General features: G+C 33.0%; 2 protein-coding genes across 4 annotated transcripts in view; both read left to right on the plus strand.

Moving 5' to 3' along the window:
• The first annotated feature begins 14,702 nt into the window (after positions 1 to 14,702).
• On the plus strand, positions 14,703 to 16,625 carry LOC111715124 (uncharacterized). Its single transcript, XM_023490389.1, has 2 exons — positions 14,703 to 14,790; positions 15,496 to 16,625. Exons 1-2 carry the CDS (start codon positions 14,779 to 14,781, stop codon positions 16,129 to 16,131), a joined length of 648 nt encoding a protein of 215 aa, XP_023346157.1. The 5' UTR covers positions 14,703 to 14,778; the 3' UTR covers positions 16,132 to 16,625.
• Positions 16,626 to 19,590: 2,965 nt separating this feature from the next.
• Positions 19,591 to 22,836, plus strand: part of LOC111715118 (zinc finger protein 271) — a 15,981-nt gene continuing 12,735 nt past the window's right edge. Inside the window, exons 1-4 of one of the 3 annotated variants that reach the window (XM_023490382.1) lie at positions 19,591 to 19,890; positions 20,218 to 20,308; positions 21,561 to 21,687; positions 22,301 to 22,370. In XM_023490382.1, coding sequence (XP_023346150.1) covers positions 19,836 to 19,890; positions 20,218 to 20,308; positions 21,561 to 21,687; positions 22,301 to 22,370 — 343 coding nt within the window. In that variant the 5' untranslated portion in view covers positions 19,591 to 19,835. The remainder of the gene's footprint in view (positions 19,891 to 20,217; positions 20,309 to 21,560; positions 21,688 to 22,300; positions 22,371 to 22,836) is intronic. The other 2 variants (XM_023490383.1, XM_023490381.1) reach the window with 2 other exon arrangements.

The following is a 22,836-nucleotide window of genomic DNA, read 5'->3' on the forward strand; positions in this document are numbered from 1 at the left end:
GACTTGTGTCTACTCTGCAGCGGTCCGGGATGTACTGATCCATCTGGCTTCCTGTTGGATTCAAGGGACTGTTCACTCATATATCAAACAATCCGGAATACAACACTGGACAAACCTAGATCTTTCTTTTCAAGATGGGTTAAGATATTTTTGTCATTATTTTTTCCTTCAATTAGTTTTAAAGTATCCTATTCTTAACATTTCTTGGGTTTTTGGCAATCTTCTGTCTGATTTGGAATATTTAACATCATCATGAAAAAACATTATTGTTTTTATTAAATACTTTAATAATAAAATACAATTTCAGTATTTCACAAAAACATTATGTTTTGTGAATTGGTGCTTAAATGGTTAGATTAATACATGATGCACCTGTGAAATGATATAAAATTTGTTTTTCTTTATATAAAACTTCAATATTTATGGTTTAAGAATTTTAGAAAAACAAATGATAAGTCTTAATCTCACTTAAAGTTGACATATTAATAAAAATTGTCTATGTATTATTAAAAACTTGTTTATCATGTTGAGATTTTTCAACAAAAAAGCTTTTGGTGAATGTTATGCTAAATATTTATTTTTGGAGATATGAATGCTTGGACGTGGAGCCAGAGTTGCGGAGGGACGGCAATGATTTTAATTGGCTTGGATGTCATTCTGCAAATCAGGTGGCTCCAGGGTGAGTTCGCAGGGGTCATGATTGCTCTGCACCCCCTCCCTATTTCTTCCCGGGCTCAGATTGGCAAATCATATATCAACATGAAGGACATGAATTGTTCAAAGATACAGAACAGACAAAGGAGAAATATTTCATCTTCGGGTATTTACTGTTTATACATTTATTCAATAGAAAATATTCATAATTAAAGGAAAACATAAAAATCATAATTATTAACATACAAAAAAAAATACAAAATAAAAATTAAGTTAAACATAACCATGGCACTCTGGATTACAAATAGATCCTTCAATCATTCAGTCAAAAACTGACTGGTTCAAAGTTTGTGGATATTGCCTGTGCATTTATCAAATTAAGGTAACAAAGCCATTCAATTTTCTAAAACCAATAAATTAAATCATACAAAAATTCGCAAAACATTTCATATAAATCTTCATGTTTATTACAGCATCTTGTTTTTAACCTATGTTTGACCATCAACAATCCGGGACCAGTTTACTAGTTTAAAACATCTTGACTTTAAAGAAAAAATTTCAGATGATTTTTGAAAACAAATCTATTGTTTGTGCTAACAAAAATGGAAAACTAAATTGCGATTACCTTCTTTGTTTCATCTAAGTCATCTATGTGAACTGTTCCTAAATCTGCTAATTATTAAGAAGCAAGTTATTTGATAATAAATATCGGGTCACATGATATTCTGTGAAACTTGCAGTACATTGTACATTGTAAATTATCCATGTTTGTAAACTGATACGTAAAAACCCATTATTTATTTGAACTGAGTTTCAAATGAATACGTAGCATGGTTAGCTTAACCCATTTTTAATACGTACATTGAGCTTATAAACATGTGTGGAGATAGCTTAACTGCGTTACCTATCCGCGCTAATCCTATAAATACACACATCTTAAATGCTCCTATTTCAACTGTGCTGTAATGCGTAACATGATTGCCTTATTCATGTGATATAGATAATGATGTAGGAATTGTAATAACATCTATTAACTTTAACTTGTAACCTATAAACCTTAAATACAAATTAGTTATTATCAGAACTCTGCTTTGATTACAGTGTAGAGTAATTTGGTTTCGGTGAAACATATGAATTGAGATTGTACCTTTAGTATTGGTATTGATCTACTGATTGCTAGTGTCCGTATTGACACCCATAGCTAACAACATTGCACCCAGGTTGTGGCGTTGAAAGGCTAAAACTGTACGCGTTTGTGCGTGCGCAAAAACACACAATTTTAGTTCAATAGAGAAAATTTGAGTTTTAAAATGAAATGTATTTATATTAATACGCGCAAACTCACACTGTTTTTTAATAATAGAAAGAAATTTTCAATTTTATATAGCGCAGTTTCGTACATCTAAAGATGGTCGGCCAATTCATTTTTACAAGGCTAAAACTGTGCGCGTTTGTGCGTGCGCAAAAACACACAATTTTAGTTCAATAGAGAAAATTGGAGTTTTAAAATGAAATGTATTTATATTAATACGCGCAAACTCACACTGTTTTTGAATAATAGAAAGAAATTTTCAATTTTATATAGCGCAGTTTCGTACATCTAAAGATGGTCGGCCAACTTATTTTTGCAATGCTAAAACTGTGCGCGTTTGTGCATGCGCAAATACACACAATTTCAGTTCAATAAAGAAAATCGAAAGTTAAAAGTGAAATATATTTATATATTTCGTTTTTTGAAAAATTTTATATATATATATAGAATATCTTATATAGCACAGTTCATGCAAATAAAGAAAATATGTTTACGAAAATAGATGACATGCTTTAGTTCTTATAAAAGGAATATAAAAGAAAATTTATACCTATGTACTGACACACTTGCGATTGCGAAGTAACGATATATAAAATCAGTATTCAAACATTAACAGATGCTTAGTCTTGTAAAGAGAAGTAAGACAGTTAACCTAGATATGCAAGCTATGTTACTATACTTATATAACTAACTAAAGATAGATCTCCGCGCACACCTCAACTTGATGACCCCAATTTTTTTTTTGAGGCAAGAAACACCAATACGACATCCGAAGGAGCCTGTATTCTGTAATTCTTGCATGAGTTGTGGAGTTTAGTATATATTTTAGGTTTAATTTTTATATCTCCTCCAATAGTAAATTCAGAGCAGGTTTCACAGTATCTGTTGATATGCTGGTTGGATTCTCGGATATTCATGTGATCAGATCTCGTAGCACTCTGGAGCATAGCTAGTTCTCCTGATTTCTAGTTTAAACTTATTGATCGCATCTGCATTTCAGCTGGGTATGCAGAGGTGAATTTATCTGTGTAGGCAGGATATAAGAAAGTCTTGTATGCTGGCGGTAGAGGTGGAGGAGGAATACTTGTATCTGGCAATATTTTCTCGGTATTAGCTGACAAATCTTTCTCTTCACTGCTCGTAGCGTCCATCATCTAAATGTATTAATGATTATACATAGGTATTAAATGTTGGATATATTATTAATATAGCTCATAGAGAATAGAACAGGAATATGCAGTTAGAATAATTTCTTTTAGATAAGAATACAGCATAGGCTATGAAAACATTAATGTAGTAAAAGAACCTCTTCCATATTATAACTGTTATCATTCAAGTATGCGAGTTTTTCACCATCGCCATAAGCTAGAAGATTTATTTTTAACTCAAATCTAAACCAGGAATTAGGAAAGAAATGAATTTAATCTTGGAGTGAATTTTCTGCATCTAGCAATCCAGATGAAATATTTAACATGTAAGGAAAGTAAATTTATCGGATCCCACATATTTTTTGAGTGATTGCCAAAAATAAACTCTTTTTTGCTGGGAATTTCCAATATATCATTCCATTTATTAATAAAAAATTGATAAACATATTGTAGAAAGTCAAATATTACAAAACATTCTTAAAACATGTGTGAATAATTTTTTCTGGCATGAGATCGCAAAAGGATATACTAATAATAATAATAAATACGCCCACTGCCCAGGACATATATAATTGAATATTAAGAAATAATATTTTTTATGTTTTATATTTTAAGAACATTTTATTTTCATTTTGAACTTTATTCTTGTATTACTCGGATTGGTTTTGTTAAAATTATCAAAAATGTCACCATCATGATTCGCAAATAGATTGTCGAGTAGTATCTATTTCATGATCCTAGTAAATTGATTAGTTCTCAGAACTGGTTCAAACTGGAACTATGAAACCAGTAAATTGAGGACAAAATTCCATGGAAAATTTTTAAATTTTTAAAGGGGCTTGCCTAGGAAGTTTCAGTGCAATGAGTCTTTATTAAAATCCAAGAGACAAGTAAGAGATTTTTTCTGCATCAGTAAGTTTTTGCTTTAAAGCGTTGAGTTTAGATCTTTTCTATCCTTTACTTTTACACACTTAACTACTATACTGAGAAATAGAATAAGATGCATAAACATGTTTTACGCATAAACATGAAAAACGCATAAAATTTGAAAAAATTCAATCAAAATCCAGTTTCTTGATTGGTTTAACAATAGACAAGTTGTAGTAATAGGGTTTCTTTTGTTACACTCTTTAAAATATTTACGTAATAATGTAAACTTATAATTAATATTTTACAGGTGTAGGTTATGGTATAAAGGCAGTGATTATATATTTACAAGTTGGTTGGATATATTGCTTCTAATTGGTTGGATATATTGCTTCTAATTGGTAAGATATATTGCTTCTGATTGGTTGGATATATTGCTTCTAATTGGTTAGATATACTGCTCCTGATTGGTTGGATATATTACTTCTGATCGGTTTTATATATTGCTTCTGATTGGTTGGATATTATGCTTCTAATTGGTTAGATATATTGCTTCTGATTGGTTGGATATATTACTTCTGATCGGTTGGATATATTGCTTCTGATTGGTTGGATATATTGCTTTTGATTGGTTGGATATATTGCTTCTGATTGGTTGGATATATTGCTTTTGATTGGTTGGATATATTAATTTTGATTTGTTGGATATGTCGCATCTGATTGCTTGGATATATTGATTCTGATTGGTTTTATATATTTCTTCTGATTGCTTGGATATATTGCTTCTGATTGGTTGGATATATTGCTTCTGATTGGTTGGATATTTTGCTTCTGATTGGTTTTTATAGTGCTTCTGATTGGTTGGATATATTGCTTCTGATTGGTTGGATATATTACTACTGTTTGGTTGGATATATTGTTTCTGATTGGTTGGATATATTGCTTCTATATGGCTGGATATTATGCTTCTGATTGGTTGGATATTATTCTTGTGATTGGTTGGATATTTTGCTTCTGATTGGTTGGATATATTGCTTAGGATTGGTTGGATATTTTGCTTATGATTGGTTGAATATATTGCTTCTGATTGGTTGGATATTTTGCTTTTGATTGGTTGGATATTTTGCTTCTGACTGGTTGGATACATTGCTCTGTTGGTTGGATATTTTGCTTCTGATTGGTTGGATATTATGCTTCTGATTGGTTGCATATATTGCTTCTGATTGGTTGGATATTTTGCTTCTGATTGGTTACTTATATTGCTTCTGATTGGTTGGATATATTTCTTCTGATTGGTTGGATATATTGCTTCTTATTGGTTGAATATACTGCTCCTGATTGGTTGGATATATTGATTCTGATTTGTTGGATATATTTCTTCTGATTGGTTGGATATATTGCTTCTTATTAGTTGGTTATATTGCTTCTGATTGGTTGGATAAGTAAAAGAGAGGCAAGCCTGGTTCCAATCACACTAATACACTAAAACACTAGTACACTTGTTGAAACCCTAAAATAATCAATGAATAATGAAAAGAGTTTATTTTGATAAGTTCTCCATAATTACTTAAGTCACTTTTGCAGAGAAACCACAAACAAAAAAATGATCAGTTTTCATGAACAAAAAGATAGATATATTGATATATATCATCCAATTCATTCTTGATCCGACAAAGCTTTTAAGGGTACCGATGTAAAAAGTATATACTCCTCTATCTATGGAGAGTCACTAAAACACGTTTACCGTCTCTATAATGTTTACAGTCCCTTTGACGTTTACAGTACTTTTACCGTTTACAGTCCCTTTAACGTTTACAGTCCCTTTACCGTTTAACGTCTCTTTAACGTTTACAGTCCCTTTAACATTTATAGTCCTTTTCAAGTTTACAGTCCCTTTAACGTTTAGAGTCCCTTTAACGTTTAGAGTCTCTTTAACATTTACAGTCCCTTTAACGTTTACAGTCCCTTTAACATTTACAGTCCCTTTAAGGTTTACAGTCTCTTTAACGTTTACAATCCCTTTAACGTTTACAGTCCCTTTAACGTGTACAGTCCCTTAAACGTTTACAGTCCCTTTAACGTTTGCATTACTTTAAACGATTAAAGTCCCTTTAACATTTACAGTCACTCTAACGTTTACAGTCCCTTCAACGTGTACAGTACTTTTAACATTTACAGTCCCTTTAACGTTTACAGTCCCTTTAACGTTTACAGTCCCTTTAACGTTTACAGTCCCTTTAACGTGTACAGTCCCTTTAATGTTTACAGTCCCTTTAACGTTCACAGTCCCTTTCACGTTTACAGTCCCTCTAGCGTTTACTGTCCCTCTAGCGTTTACAGTCCCTTAATGCGTTTACAGTCCCTTTCACGTTTACAGTCCCTCTAGCGTTTACAGTCTCTTTAAAGGATTGAAAAAATACTATTACATGCACAGTCCTTGTTAGACTATAAAAAATTGTAGAACTTACTGAATAATTATATGACAAAAATTTCCGACCTGAGCCAACTGTCAACTCAATTTCTTTTTTTATAGAATTTAGAAGATTGATTTGGTGAACGAATTCGGGTGAAAAACAGGTTTTTAATATTTTCATGCTTTATGCTAGCGTAGATATTATGTTTAGCTGTTTATCAATCAATCTGATTTGTGTACAGGAGCATGGCAAATAAAGAATGCATCATTAAAAATATAAAAAAGGTTTAATTCTATATCAATATCACGGATAAAAATGTTCATTGCCTCGCCTTTTCATTAAAAACGAACGAGAACGAACGGAACAATCTAGAACGATTCCATCGTTCCGAAAAAAAACGAACGCTTAGAACGCGTTCTTAAAAATATTGGAACGATTAGTAAAAGAATGAAACGGAACGGGAATTGCTTGAAAAGAACGGTTAAAATCGTTAACGCGTTCTTATTATCAAGAACTTGTTCTAAGTTGGGAACGCATTTTAAATCAGGAATGTGTTCTAAATCATCTAGAAATAGTTAAAGATTTTTTTATTTAATCACCTGACCCCCCTTCCCTCCCCCCACTTTAAACCTCTGCTAAACTGACAATACTCAGAGTACACAACAGGTTTCAGTTTAACTTCTGTATATTGTACATATTAAGGATATTAGCACTCCCGCCCCTCCCCCCGCTCTCACAAAATTATACATTGCTCAGCCCAGAAATTATCTAAGCTTATTCTTTTAACTCTAAATTTAAAATATATAATTTAAAGTATTATTTACGGCCGTGAGGAACTTTTAACTAAAAAATCGTAATTTTTAGTTTTTTTTAACTAACTCTCCAACTCTTTTTATAAAACTTTTGTCTTGGATAGAATTGTTTGTTATTAAGAATGGAACGGGGGATGGAACTGTTCTTGATTAAGAACAGAACAAGAGGGATGCAACCTTTCTTCAACTAAGAACTCCCAGAACGGAACGGAACGGGAAGACCGTACTTCTACTCAGAACGGAATGGAACGGGATGGAACGGGATGGAATGGGACACGAACGGAACAATACAAAAAAGAGGAACAAGAACGGAACGATTTAACTGAAGGCCCTCGTTCTAGAACGGAACGGAACGATTTCAAAAAAGTCGGAACGTGCCCAGCCCTACCTGTCCTTCTAAAAAAATTTCTGCGGAGTTTCATAATTCTAGTTTGAAGCAGCTTAGAGAATTTATAATATTTACTTGCATAGTCGTGACATTTTTCATGATTTTAAAGCCAAATCGAAACCAATCTGACAGGTTAAATTTGATAACAGAACAAATATGAAATTTAATGCGTAATTTATTTAGCTCTTGATTAACTATCTAAGAACACCAACCCAAAAGGTCAAAAAGAGGGAGTAGATAAAATAAAGTATTGAAAATTTATGAAATATTTATTAAAATCTATAAAATTTTGAATACAGGACTTCAAGACTACAAAGTTTATCAAGCCATGACATTTTTAGCAAAAATACTGCGTAAGAGTTCGAGAATTGCGTAAAGAATTTAAAGGATTTTTATATTGATCTGGGGTTGTATTTTTATATTGATGTGGGGTTGTATTTTTTAACGAAACTAAATAGTTCTCTTTTTTACAGGAAGTCAAATACTTTGTATCATAGTTGCTAATTCTAATAGAAATGCAGGCGATAGATTTTCCAGTGTAGTCAATTTTTTCACATTTTTATTTTAAATTTAAAATTACTTTACAATATTCTTTAAGTAGTTATATGATATCAGATGTAAATATTTTGACATTTCTATATTTCTTGTTCTTCGTTTTCTACTTTTTCGTACATTTTTTAATCATATTTTAATAAATTTTGAAATTTTTTTTTTTTTTTTCAGAAATCCTTGCAGTTTTGCCATGCTACAGTACACACATTAGATGTGTCAGCAACTGAATTGGATTCAGCTCCAATCAAACACATATTTCTATTGTATTTTCTGTCAGGCTGAAAAAATTGAGGGGGGGGGGCGTATCCTAGCCCCATCTCTAATGTCTGTCTCCATTCAATACCGGAATAAATTGATAGTTAAATTTTTCCTGTTAAATTTTCTTTTTTCTTCTTGTTTCTTGTTTCTACGTTTTGAGGCCTCTCCAAATAGTTCTTGTGACATCGAGTTGTGGAGCAGTTAGAAGAGAGATAAGGAGGTTTGGAGGAGGAATGGTATGAGGAATTTCAGTAAAATCTCGCTGCTTTCCTTTGTGTTAAAGTCTTTCCAACTAAGTGAAATTTTAAGGAAACCCATAACTGCACGTCTTATTCAAAATGAGGAGTTGTAAGCTTTATAGCCCTTTCAGGGGGAATCTTTTTCAGCATGGACTGCCGGCTGAGTAAAAAACCCGGTATCATTGTGCTGGCTGGTATACCTATTAAGGGTTATGATTTGAGTTTCCATTTTTCTTGGTTCTTAGCAGGAGAGATGGTAAGAAAGAGACATAATCCACACTATTTAAATCCTATGTTTCGCCAATCTCCTGTAGGATACATTAGCAACTCTATGCAGCACTCTTCCTAACTGTGTAGCTGGGAGCTGCAAAAAGAGATCCTCTCAGAAGAGGTCTCTGTCTGGTTTAAAGAGAGGAATGTTGATAGATTTTTTCCATGTTTGAGGGATTATACTGTTTTGGAGTGAGAGGTTGAAGATATTAGTTTGGTACTCAAGTCCTAGTGGGCCAAGGTGTTTGAGATGAAGATTGGACATTCCATCAGGTCCTATTGCCTTGGAAGATTGTTTTATAGCGTTACCTGTATTACGATTTTTTTCGACGCATTCATATCAAGTTGATATTTCATAATATTTTTTATTTGTTTTATATATGAGAAGCTTGGGAACCCAGTGTTGCCCAGGTTACTATATTTAATAAGAGATTTTTTTGTTCCCAGGACATGATCGGGTTGTTACGATCAAATCTCGAAATTATTTCTATTGCGTAAGTTTGGTGTTGTTTGGGTTTTTATATTGATCTACCAGGAGTTGTAATCTGGCAGCACATTCATACATCCACGCTCCATTCATCCTGAGAAGAGGATTGACAAGATTCCAGCTGCCTAAGATTCTTCTTAGGCCTGAGAATATAGAGTGCAGGAATCCTTCTGATATACTGGAATGAGGTCCAGGTGCCATACTGATAGGAAACATCACACTAATTGCTCCCTAACATCTGTAAGCCCGGATTGGGTACCCCCAGGTACCTATAGCTGGCAACCATAGACTCTCCCTGCTTGTCCACCATTCCTCTCTTCATCATCATTCATTTGGATCAATCCCACTTGAAGCTTCGATCTTGTTGAGTAGAAAGCATGCACCCTTTCGCTGCGAGAGTTGTTGACAGCCGCCCCTCTGTCCTCCTACATCCGTCAGGTGGTCATAACTGCTTAGCTAGATGTCGGCTTCAGATGTTTTTGAAACCACAGGTTTGTGTGGAGTACGGGAATCGAACACGTGAACACCAGTCTGGACATCAATCCAGTTACTGGCTGTGGACAAGTGTGCTTAACTTCAGTGATCTAACGAGAACTGGTGTCACACACTATAATCCACCACCCCCCCCAATATATTACTATATTAATAGCTAATCCCGCCGTTTACCCGCACTAAAAAGGATTTTACGGGGAAACTAGATTTTCGCTTAAAAAGTCGACCCACTTAACTTAAAATCTCAAACCAAGTTAAGAACATTCCCGTAGGCCTCCCGAGATCCCAAATCAAAATTTGAGGTAAATCGATCCAGGGGTTTCTGAGTTATGATCGGACAAACAAACAAACAAACAGACAAACATACATTACAACTTTATATATACTAGGCTTTTAGGGCGCTTCGCGCCCATCTTCTATTTCAACTTTTAATTGTGGCTTTATCTTTGAGCATCTTCTGTTTGTACAGTATAAAACAAAAACAAAAAAAAGTTTGCGGATTTTATGATATTTTTTCAAGCATTTTAAAATTTTACAAAAATAAAAAACTTTCAAGCACAAATTTTTTAAAATTTTGATCATTCATAAACCTTCCTTGGTATAAGTCTTGTTTAACAATTTTCTTCTTGTAGACGCAACAGATAGAAGAAAAATTAGTAGCAAATCAACATCAAATATTTTTCGACGTAAGCATATCCCCCCTTTTTATTTTTCGCGCACACTCTCTATAATAAACAGTAATTCTATTGCTAAATTAGATACTGCTAAATAACGGTAAGTACTTCATTTTATTTGAAATTTGAAAGCCTGAAAATGTTTTAGGTCCGATTGAATCTGTTAACTTGTTGAATTTACACCGGAAATAGAAATGGAATCAAAACATGTGGTACTAATGTGGGTGTTAAAACACGTGGGAGAAAGGCAATATCTGTTTGACATTCTGAAAAAGCTGTTATTGATGAAATTATTATATATAACTTGTTTATTGATAATTGGCAGGTTTCTATCATATTAAAACTGATTACAAATATAGATGGACAAGGTAATAAGGCAAGGAAAGTTATTTGCTATTGCGTATTCTCATGCGCACATATTGAAACCAGTTCTCTCTAAATGGTGTTTGTAAACAATAATAGATGCATCATTGTTACTCTAGTATTCGAGGAGGATAAAAGTATTTAATTTTGATGGTTTTGATAATTCACATAATAGTTTCCTATGAGTATGACCAGAATTTTATATTGATTTTTTATGTGAAAGATGGGTCCCATGTCCGCTGCTGTGACATCTTCTATTTACTTTACCGCCCAGAGACCGTACACCACAGTACAAGAGATGCGTACACCTCTGAAAAAACTATCTTTACATTATAATTCTGTTGAGATGAGTGGTTTCGGGGTTTTTTTTCATTTCGTTCGTTCATCGTTTGTGAACGACCCATTACATTTGTTTTCTCAGTAAAGGATTGTTAAGTAAATCGTTCAGTCAATAAAAAAAAACAATAGGTTTTCCAAACGGTTGTCATTTTAAAAAACAATCTTTGTTAAGTTTGTTCAAAATATCGTTTGTTTAGTAAAGCACGATAGTTTTTGTCAAAATCTTTTGAAAAATTTGTTCGCTCAATTAAAAAAACGATAGTTTTTTCTCGTGTGTATGAACAATTTATAATTGTTCATTTTGTTTGTTTTGAAAACAATCATCTATACGATCCAAGTCGTTCTTCCAGAGTTTGTTTAAATTTTTTAACAACACCATCATTTACAAACTTTTAGGTTTGTTCTCAAAAATTTTATTTATCCACAAAATCGATGCCCATCTCTAATTACAGGGCTTCAATAATAAAGGTTATTATGATGAAGTCTGACTATTTTTATTTTGATCTTTTGATTGTATTTTTGTCTTATTTATATTAATATAACCCTTTCTACTCAGCTTGTATCCTTACTCACTGTTTTCACTTTTCATGTTATCTGCGAAAAAAATTATTAAGCTATGTAAATGTTTTCCCTAAAGGGACTGTGTAATTTCAATTGACCCTCTAAAGTAAAACCCTCAAAATAAATACTTAAATGGTAAATGTGTACTTGGAAAGTTTTCAAAATATCTATTTTTATTTTTGACAAATATTGAAATGTTTATTATTATTCCCTTGTTTCTCAGTTCAGTTCAGTTTGGATATGTAGCTCAATTAATTAAAAAGTAATTGACTGTGCGGAATTACGCGAAATTGCGCGCAAGTAAAATTTCATTGGAAATATACTGAAGGCCCTCGTTCAAACGAGGAACAAACGATTAAAAAAATCGGAACACACCCAGCTCTATTTACTATACTTATTAGTTACTAAAAATTAACAGGATTGTATTAAACAATACAAACAACTTAGATACATATTTAGTTTTTTGAAAAAAGAAGCAAAAACAATGATGATAATATGTTGTGACCAGGGTAAATAAAAACAGGGATTATCGATGATTTGGACAAGATTTCCAAAATTTTTATTTTGATAAGATTTTAGGCATAAAAAAATTAAATGTGATAAAAAAATTCAAAAATAAAATTTTATTAAAAAAAAATTTTGTTTGCGGATTTTTTTTTGCAATGTCCCAAATATAGTTTTGAATTTTTTTTATTACATTTTATTTTATTTAAGCCTAAAATCCGAACACATAATAGTTTTGAAAATTTTGTCCAAAACATCGATAATCCCTGCTTTTTTTACCAACCCTGTACATATAGGGCCAATTATTTTTTTAACAATATTTTTGAACTAGAAAAAAGAAAAGGGGGAGAACTGAATTCTAATACACTTGCTTGGGAACCCCGCTTTGCCTGAAATATATGTCGACTATTTCAACTTAACATTTTTAATCAAGCTATGGACATTCCCTTGGCGCTTCTGAGTTCCCCAATTAAAATTCGAGGCAAATCGGTCAAGGGGTTCGTGAGCTTTGATCTGAAATACAAACATCCTAACAAGCAGAGATTACCACTTTATATAAGATATATAGAACAGATAGAGAGTTAAAACTATAATTGGTTATTTAAGATGAAAGAGAAACCTGCACACTGTAATAAAGTCACGCAATATTATACCATCATGATAAATTTGGATTGTTTCAGGTCCGTAGCTAGAAAGGAATTGAGTTTTTGCCACAAACTCTGATTTTTGAATCCCTATATTTTTGCAACCCTATGTCGTAGACCTAAATTATTTCAAAATATAAATTCTGTTAGATCAAATAATCTAAGTTTGAAATATCAAAGGTTAACAAAATGAGGTTGCAAAGATTTAAGGATTTAAAAATCTTAGTTTGTGGCAAAGACTCAATTCCTTTGCCAAGAAGAGGGCAGAACTGTTATAAAGCAAAGATAAAGGTAATGATGGGGCAAGTCTCAAATCTTCCGAAAGGGTCTAAATTAATAAATCAATGACTCAAAACTAAAAAACTAGATTTTTAACTTGTCACATATTATATATTCTTAGTTTATTAAAATAGAAATTTGGCCTGTTTTTTTTTATTTCCCTTAATATGTGATATTGAGAATCTATTTCCCTTAATATGTGATATTGAGAATCTATTTCCCTTAATATGTGATATTGAGAATCTATTTGCATCAAAACAAAAAACCTGGAGGTATAATGATGTTATAATTATACTGATACATCATTAAACCTGGAGGTATAACGATGTTATACTGATACATCATTAAACCTGGAGGTATAATGATGTTATACTTATACTGATACATCATTAAACCTGGGGGTATAATGATGTTATAATTATACTGATACATCATTAAACCTGGAGGTATAATGATGTTATACTGATACATCATTAAACTCTGATCAGCCAGATATTATGTAGAGATTTGAGTTTAATATAGCCAATATTTATTTTTACTACACGGAAAGTGGTCTCTAAAAGGATGTTTTTAGTTTTCCCAAGATAAAAATTTTTATAAGAGAAAAACTCCCTTGCTAGCTTGAGGCTGAGTACAAACAGCTTTTTCTAAACCTGACGAATATTGTACAGGGTGTCCCAATAAACATGGCAATCCACTTGAATATTGTCTTTGATTTCCGATAATTGAAGAATGACAAAAAGTGCACCAAAAAAAGATTGAAATTAAAAACTGTTTAAATATATGAACCGTTTAAACAGTTTGGTTGATTTGTAATAAACTGGAATCTGGACAAATTTTCAAATCAAAATTCCAACTATTTTCCAGGATTTTTTTTTCAATTTTGATGTTTCATAAATTTTCCCTGGGGTCATGATGATCATTTCTTATGAAATTTGGGCCCGATCGGTTCAGCCGTTTTTTATATTAAAAACAAATTCTTCTTTTTTAAGAAATGGAAAGAAAAACAAAACATTTATAAAAAGTTTTGAAAATTGTTGGAAAAAGAATAATATCCTTATAGTCATGCCTTTTCCAAGATACGAATTTAAAGAAACTGAACTCTTAAGCAAACTCTAATTTTCTAATCTTAACAATCTAATTCTGTAGATCTTTGATATACATACCAAACTTTGAGTTCTGATAGATCTACTAGCAAAGGTTGAATTATCAAAGGTTTGTACAATTCAATTAGGATGCAAATATATATATAAAGGTATTAGTAACTACAGATTAAGGCATCTTTGAAAAAAATACAAAATATGAGATAACAGTCAATCACTCAATCAATTAATCAATCAATCAATGAAAGAATCAAGAGTATAATAATTAATACGTAGTGTAGGAATTTCAACTGGCACCGACCGACACCGACAACATATACCCTATAAACTCGTTGGTCCGGACAATTAATATCTCTAGAAAAATCTGGTATAAAAGCATAGTGGGGCTTTTATCTATTCAGTTACAAACAGTTCTTCAATGAAAATCTTGGTAAAGAAATGGATTTCATTTTCAACAGACAGTTTGTTTGATACCCCCCCCCTTTCTTCTTTCTGTGTTTTATTAAAATTTAAATACTTTATTAAATTTAATCAAATGTATGCTCCAATTGTGAATATTATTATTGTGATATTTGAAAACTTACTCCTGCTTTTTAATAAACTGAAATTTCATAAAGATCCCTCTGTTAGAGATGGGCATCGTTTTTGAGAACGAACGAACAAAAAGATTGTTATTCAGAAAAAAAACGAACGATGGACCAACGAAAAGGATTCTTCAGAGAAATGAAAAAATTATCTTTTTTAAAAAATGAACCAAAAAAAAAACTAACAATTTAAAATTGAAATTAATATCGTTTTATTTTACTGAACGAACGATTTTTTACAACACACATTTTTAAACAAACATTATTTTCTTCAAAACTAGCGATTTTTTCGTAAAACTTTTGAAAAATGATCGTTTTTATCTGAACAAACGATTTCTCTGATTTGTTAAGTGAAAAAACCAACAAAATAGATAGTATAATTTTGAGAACGAAAGATATCAATTATTTTTTGCACTATTTAAAAAAAGATGAACGAAAAAAGCCGCACGCGCCCATCTCTTAGTACGTATAGGAAATTTTTCATTTTTTTAACCTTAATAACTTTATTTAACTATTTTTTTTTCTTTTAAATAATGAGTTATGTTTTTTAGTCGATATCCATTCTGTTGGTGGTGGCGGTGGCAGCTAGTGATGGGAGACTTAGGAGAAGTACTTCAATAGTTGATGCTACCACAAATGAAAAACGCTCCATATTTCAACTCTGGGGGCAAAAGGCCAAAAACAGACCAAGACAGAGATCAAAGAGAGGAATAGTCGATGCCACTTTGAATGAAAGGCGCACCTTGTCCGAGCTCTGGGGACAAAAGGCCAAAAACAGACCAAACCAGAGATCAAAGAGAGATACATCCATCGCTAATGCCTCTGTAAACGATAGGCGCAGCTTGTTCGAACTCTGGGGACAAAAGGCCAAAAACAGACCAAGTCAAAGGTCAAAGAGAGATACCTCCATTGCTAATGCAGCTGTGAATGAAAGACGGAACTTGTCTGAACTCTGGGGTCAAAAAGCGAAGAACAGACCTAGCCAGAGATCAAACGTAGATCAAGAAACTCCAGTGAAAAGCATCACTAGAGATAGAAGATATGCTGATGATGAGTATACAGATGATGAATATGATCAAGATCAGAGAGAAGATATTTGGAAAATTGAGGATGAAAAATTGTCAAAATTAGTGCACGTTGACCATTCCTTTTATTTCTCAGGAACTGATCCAGTCTTTGTTGCTTAGTTTGTTCCAAACAAATATTTTGGAGTAGTTGGGGTCGATATTTTAGCATACTTACATCCTCTGGAACTGGAAGCACTTGCCAAAATCTGTCCTATAGATGATCATGTATTTTTAGCCGAGGTGTGAAATATTATGTTTACCGTGTTACCATCCTTCATATGTACTGTGTACAAGCCATTTGACCAGCTACTTTTTCCAAATCCTCGAACTTGCTCTCCGATCAAGTTGATAAAATAATTCAGAACAAAGATTCCATGTCGTTTTCTCGGAAGGAGTATCGCCAGCAGGCATAGAGCATCTCATATTTAATCATATGGGAAAGTTTTAGTGACTGTAACCTACTCTCCAATTCTTTTGATTCTCTGCATCAAGAACTGAAGCGATGCAATGTTTTTTTTTGTTTGTGTTGTATTTATAGTTTTCTTAATTAGATGATTCCATTATGAAATTCTAAATTTCATATTTATTTTATAAATAAAGATCTTAAAGGGAAATTATTTTCGCTTATTTCATCAAATTATCAGTCCGTTGATTAGATTATAAAAATATTTAACCTTTGGCGCCACATTTTTACTGAAAATGAAGTTTTTTTTATCAAAATTAAAAACTTTCCCCCCTCCACCCCCAGCTGTTCATGATTTTGACATATTATTCCAGGGAGGACTTCAATAAGTCAATTCTCCCCCCCCCCCAGTAAAATATTATAAGAGACTCATCCATGATGATATTTTTATGTTACTGATAGAGTTAAAAATATAGACATATTTGAGCTATTAAAATACTAGAATATTCTATCATTCAATTAGTTTCCTCTTTCACTTATTTTGCAAGAGCTGGGATTGTGGATATCGAGATCATTGCTGGATCTCGATCTTGTGTTAATCTGCAGATTAATTCAATTTTTCTTCGATATCCAGCATGGTAATATAGTACCCTGTCATGGAGGTTGAAGGGAGCTTTGATCAGGAAAGGAATAATCTTAATGAAGTTATGGAAAGGTGTAGATTTTTATACATCCTCAAATTAAAAATGCTAATTAAAAATGGGAGCAGCTAGGACACTTTTAATGAGGACCCAAAGGATTTGAGCCTTTGCAACAAACTCAAAGGAACTGAGATATTACAACTCAAGTTTTCTAATCCCGATATCTTTGCAAACTGATGGTGTAACCTTTGATAGTAAGATTATTTAATTTTCCAGAATTTTATAGTTTGAAATATCTAAGGTCTACGACATTGGGTTGCAAAGATAATTGAGTAGAAAATCAGAATTTGTGGCAAAGACTTAATTCCTATTCTAATATCTAAATAATTGCAACCTAATGGTGTAGACCTTTGATTTTTCAAACTTTGATTATTTGATCTAACAAAATTAATAGTTCAAAATAGCTAGAGTCAACAATATTGGGTTGCAAAGATTTAGGGATTAGAAAATCAGAGTTTGTGACAAAGACTCAATTCATTTGACATTGGATAGAAATCTTACACGTTTTTAGAGATAACTTCTCTTATTGAAGCCTTGCAGAAGAATAAAAATGATTTGATTTAATTAGCTTATGTGTATTGCCTAAACTATCTAAACAGTAAATTTTTGGCTCAATATCTCTAGGATAAAAATTCTTGAATTTGTCATTTCATACAGTTTTCTTTCTAACTGTCCAAAAAGATTAAATTCGTTGAAATTTCTTAAAAATTTTAAAGATTTTCTGAGGTAAGTTAAAAAACTTTTAAAAATGTGCTTTTTAAAAAAACGAGCATTTTTACGGTTATTCGGAACCAACTCATTTATTTTTAATAATTTTTCAATAATTTCAACCATGATCTGAGTTCCCTGATGGTCAGATCGGTTTTGGATCTTCGTTAAATCTTTTTTCTTATGATAAAAATGTTGCAAAGTTTAATAAAAGCAAACTAATACAGTTTTGGAATCTTGGAAGATTTATTAATTAAAAAAATGGTTCTAAAACCATTACAGGATCTACGAGGTCACAAAGGATCGTACCGTACCAGTAATGTCGCATAAATTCTGCCTTTCTGTTCACGCCTCTGGAAGACTGTAGCCTGGTCAAAGTAAACACTTTTTGGACAGACCCCAGTGATGTTATGCGTCAAAACGATGGATCAATTACAGAAAATTAGCCGTAAACTCAAATAAATTAAATTATTCTTGTTTGTTTACATTTCAAGAAACTTGCGCTTTGCCGCGTGCATAACCAGAGTTCGCTGCAGGTACGAGTTCTCTGCAGGCATGACACCGGACCAAATATAACGCCCGGGCCTTATTTAACGCGACACCGCTATAACATTAGGCAGGTTTTATGAAAGACGACAATTGACATTAAAGAATGCTAATGTTACGCGGCATTCATACAGTTTGAGTTCGTGTTTTAAATATTACCTATGACTTAAGATACTAGAAATTAGGTATAAAGAAATAAACGATTATCAATCAATCAATAAAAATTTCCTAATATGAACCCGCATTTTGGCCCGTAATAGTTCGCCCTCCCCCTTTCATCTTATTAATTCTTTCTAGGCCAGGCACAAAGGATTTGGCCAGGCCACCTAGACTCCCTAGACTCGACTGGTCCTTTTACCAAACCGGTTATTTCCTAATATACGATTTTTGGACCCCCCCCTCCAACCTCCTATCAAATTTGTTCATGGATCTTATATTTAAAACATGGATATAATTGACCGTGTGGCCGCAGCGCCCGGCCCCTAGCCTTTCCTAGCCTCGGCGCTGGGCCCAAAGCCTTTCCTAGCCGCAGCGCTGGCCCCTAGACTGTCCTAGCCGCAGCGCTCGGCTCAGAAAGTGTGTTAACCTAACCTAACGTTAATTATATACAAATAGTGTTGAAATCCGTTGAACATGAACGTCAGTACTGACCGCAGCGCTCAGTCCCCTAGCCTGTCTTAGCCGCAGCGCTCGGTTTTTTTTTTTTGGGGGGGGGGTCAAAAAATCGTATATTAGGAAATTACCAAAAATAAATAATATTTTGATATCGTATACTCGGATGGACCCACTAAACTAATCCGTAACTGAATAAGGCATTATTAGTGTCGTAAATACATTAAAATGTGGATACCTTCAAAACTCCAGGTACAGTCCTAGTATGAAATTTTGGCTCCGTCCTAACATACGATTTTTTGACTCCCCCCCCTCCCCCCTCCTATCAATTTTGTACATGACCACTTATTCTTCAGCTAAAATAATATTATATAGTTTTTAATTATTTTAGAGTTAGGTTAGGTTAAGACAGACTATGGGGCCGGGCGCTGCGGCCGCATGACCAATTATATCCATGTGTTACATATAAGGGTCATGTACAAAATTGATAGGAGGGGGGGGGGGGTCCAAAAATCGTATATTAGGAAATAACTAAAATTTTCGGACTCCCTCTCTGCCCCCCGCCCACCCGTTATCATTTCGGTAAAAGCAACTATTTTTCAACATAATGATGAAATTAATTTTTATTTCAGAGTATTAATATGAAGTAGATAAATATTTCTAAAGTCAGAACTTTTGAGATGTAAATCTCAGGACTAAGCTTTCAGATCTACGTATTAATCCCTGCAGGGACAACTCTCATTAAGGAATCAAGCATTGATCCTTCATGTTCCCAACTTGGATATTGAGATCTAGCGTTCAAGATAAAGGATATCCAAACAATAGTTCCAACCTCAGGTTCTTCAGTTCAAAGGATGGCTGCATACAAACTATGCACGGGACAACTTTTACATATTCAATTATCTAGAGGAATTATTCAAAACTTATTTTATCAACCAGTAATAACAAAATAAAATTTTAAGTCCAATCAATTTAAAAATCATAATTGAATGAAAAAAATGACCTACAAACTGGGAAATAATTATAGCATTTTTTGAGGATTTTTAATTTTTATCTCTTCTTGGTTTTCAATACCTAAGATCTTCAATTTTTGTCCAGGTATTTTTGTTATAAAATAAAGAAAGTTAAACCATTGAAATTTTTAAATTTTATAGAAAAATACTTTAAATTCCACAAAAAAGAAGATTTTCCTCAAAATTAAAACAAATTTATTTACAATATTGGGGTTTTGAATAGAAGAGGAGAACGATCCATTGAAGACGAGAGTAAAACTTGAATCTCAAGAATCTGTTCTGCTTGCAGAATTTGTACATGAAGCTGCAATCAGGTACATGAAGTTGTGATCAGGTACATAAAGCTGTAATCAGGTTCATGAAGCTGTAATCAGGTACATGAAGCTGTAATCAGGTACATGAAGCTGTAATCAGGTACATGAAGTTGCAATCAAGTAAATGAAGCTGTTATCAGGTACATGAAGCTGCAATGAGGTACATGAAGCTGCAATCAGGTACATGAAGCTGTAATTAGGTACACCTAATCAGGTACATGAAGCTGCAATGAGGTACATGAAGCTACAATCAGATAGATGAAGTTGCAATCAGGTAGATGAAACTGCAATCAGGTAGATGAAACTGCAATCAGGTACATGTAGCTGCAATTTGCCTTCAATCGGGTACATGTAACTGAAATGTACCTGCAAATCTATAAGTATTTTGGTTTGTATATTCGGGCTGGGCACAGGCCTAGGAGGTCATATCTGTAGTAAACGCCTACTCCATAACAATTTCGCGGAACGTATCTATCCAGGTACCACTCAGATTATCTTGACCATTAATGTCAACACACAGCTATAATCCCATGAACTATCAACGCCACTACAACTGGGCGCAATCTCCTTAGCTTTTGTTGTCAATACGGACACTAACTATTACACGAGCTCTAAATGACACATAGGGACGCAACCACAGCTATTAAACAAGCTATTAATTGAGCTCTAAATGCCACACAGGGACACAAGCGTAGCTATCAAACAAGCTATTAATTGAGCTCTAATTGTCACAGGGACACAAGCATAGCTATTAAACAAGCTCGTAATTGATCTATACTAAATGCCGATGCAATTACTCTACAATGTAATCAAAGTGGAGTTCCTATATGAACTCTTTATTTTAGATATCTTATGTTACAAGTAACAGTGAATTGACGAAATTACAAGTTTAATCTTCGTATTTATAAGATTAGCAAGGATAGATATAACGTAGTTAAGCTATCTCCAGACATGTTTAAAGCATAGTTTAAGCTGAATGTATGTGTTTAAAGGATTAACATGGATGGATATAAACATTATCACAATGCATGTTGTAATCATATTACGTATCACACGTTTAATATATATATAGGTATGTTCAGGTTAACAAATATTGGGATTGTTGTATTTGTTGCACGTATTTATTTGAAACGCAGTTCAAATGAATAATGGGTTTAACGTAGAAGTTTACAACGTACTGCAGGTTACAGAATATCTTGTTACCCGATATTTATCACAATATCATCGAAAAGTTTGAAATTAATTAATTCAGATGGAAGAATGGGGAGATCAGTGTGTACATTGAACTGTTGGGACTTTTACTTAAACAGCTGAAAACAGCTGCTGCTGCCTTCTCCATCAACAAGCAGCTGCTTAAAGATACAATAGAAGACGACCAGGCAGGAATATATATTTTCTTGAAAATCATTCCTCTAAATAAAAAAAAATGTTATTTTTCATTAAATAGACTGAGCTGAAAACTTTAGAATGTGATATCCTTAATCCCGATCTGTTGACTTTTCTGGAGTTTAAATTCATGTGGAGAACAAGCAATATTTAAACTGGATATTAAGAAAAGGAACGTATTAAGCATTAATCCTGATATCCACCATTCTAAAGTTTTCAGCTCTGTTTACATAATTTCAAGTGACCCGTTAAAGTAGCATGCCCGATTTACAACTGTACCCTTTAAATCTTTATCGGAGCACCATAAGGGGGGGGGGAGATATTGTCTTTTTTCTATTAAAAAGTTTTTTTTACTTTCTGCTGCTGCTGCATAAAATCCGTTGGAATGTCAATTGAATTTACCTCAATTTGTGTGCAATGTAAAAAGGAATTTTAAAATCGCATGATATCCAATTTTTCATTTCAACTGCCATACGACGATTTTAAGGTTGAATTAGGTCTTCTGCCTTAAATATAGTCGTTAAATGGCTTTAATTTCACACAGTCGTCTCTGAAGCCTCGAATTCTTTTTGTGTAACCCTGTATTTAATTTTCCACTTCGAGTAGGAACATATTGAAGCCTGGGACAAGGAAGAAGAGAATGAAGAGAATGAAGAGGGCGAAGAGGTTGATGAAGGTTTGTATAAAAGGCAGAGGGGTGCTTTAAAGGGACTGTAAGCAAAATTTCAGTTGACCCTTCTTGCAAAAATGGCGATGCCCGACTTACAACAATAACCTTGAAAGCTTTGTCTGATCAAGTTTGAATAAGATATCAATGTTTTTTTCTTGAAACTGTTTATTTTTAATTGTGGTTTCTCTCCAAAAGTAATTTGTGCAATTCTTTTTCATTATATATATTGTTATATATTGTTCTGGTTTCGCTTGGATACCATTTTTGGTAATAAAAAGCGATTCTTAAAATGGATATTTTTCACTATATGCTCGACATTTTTCATATGATCATCGTAACTGTTCTTGAAAATGTTTAAGGTTTTAGACTCTTTAATATAGTCTGGCAAACTGTTCCATGGGTTTATCACTCTCACAGAAAAAGAGTTTTTTCTCACGTTAGAATTGAATTGCTTTACATTTAAATTGAAACT

The sequence above is a fragment of the Eurytemora carolleeae genome, unplaced genomic scaffold (assembly GCF_000591075.1).
Source record: "Eurytemora carolleeae unplaced genomic scaffold, Eaff_2.0 scaffold1250, whole genome shotgun sequence".
Taxonomy (NCBI): domain Eukaryota; kingdom Metazoa; phylum Arthropoda; class Copepoda; order Calanoida; family Temoridae; genus Eurytemora; species Eurytemora carolleeae.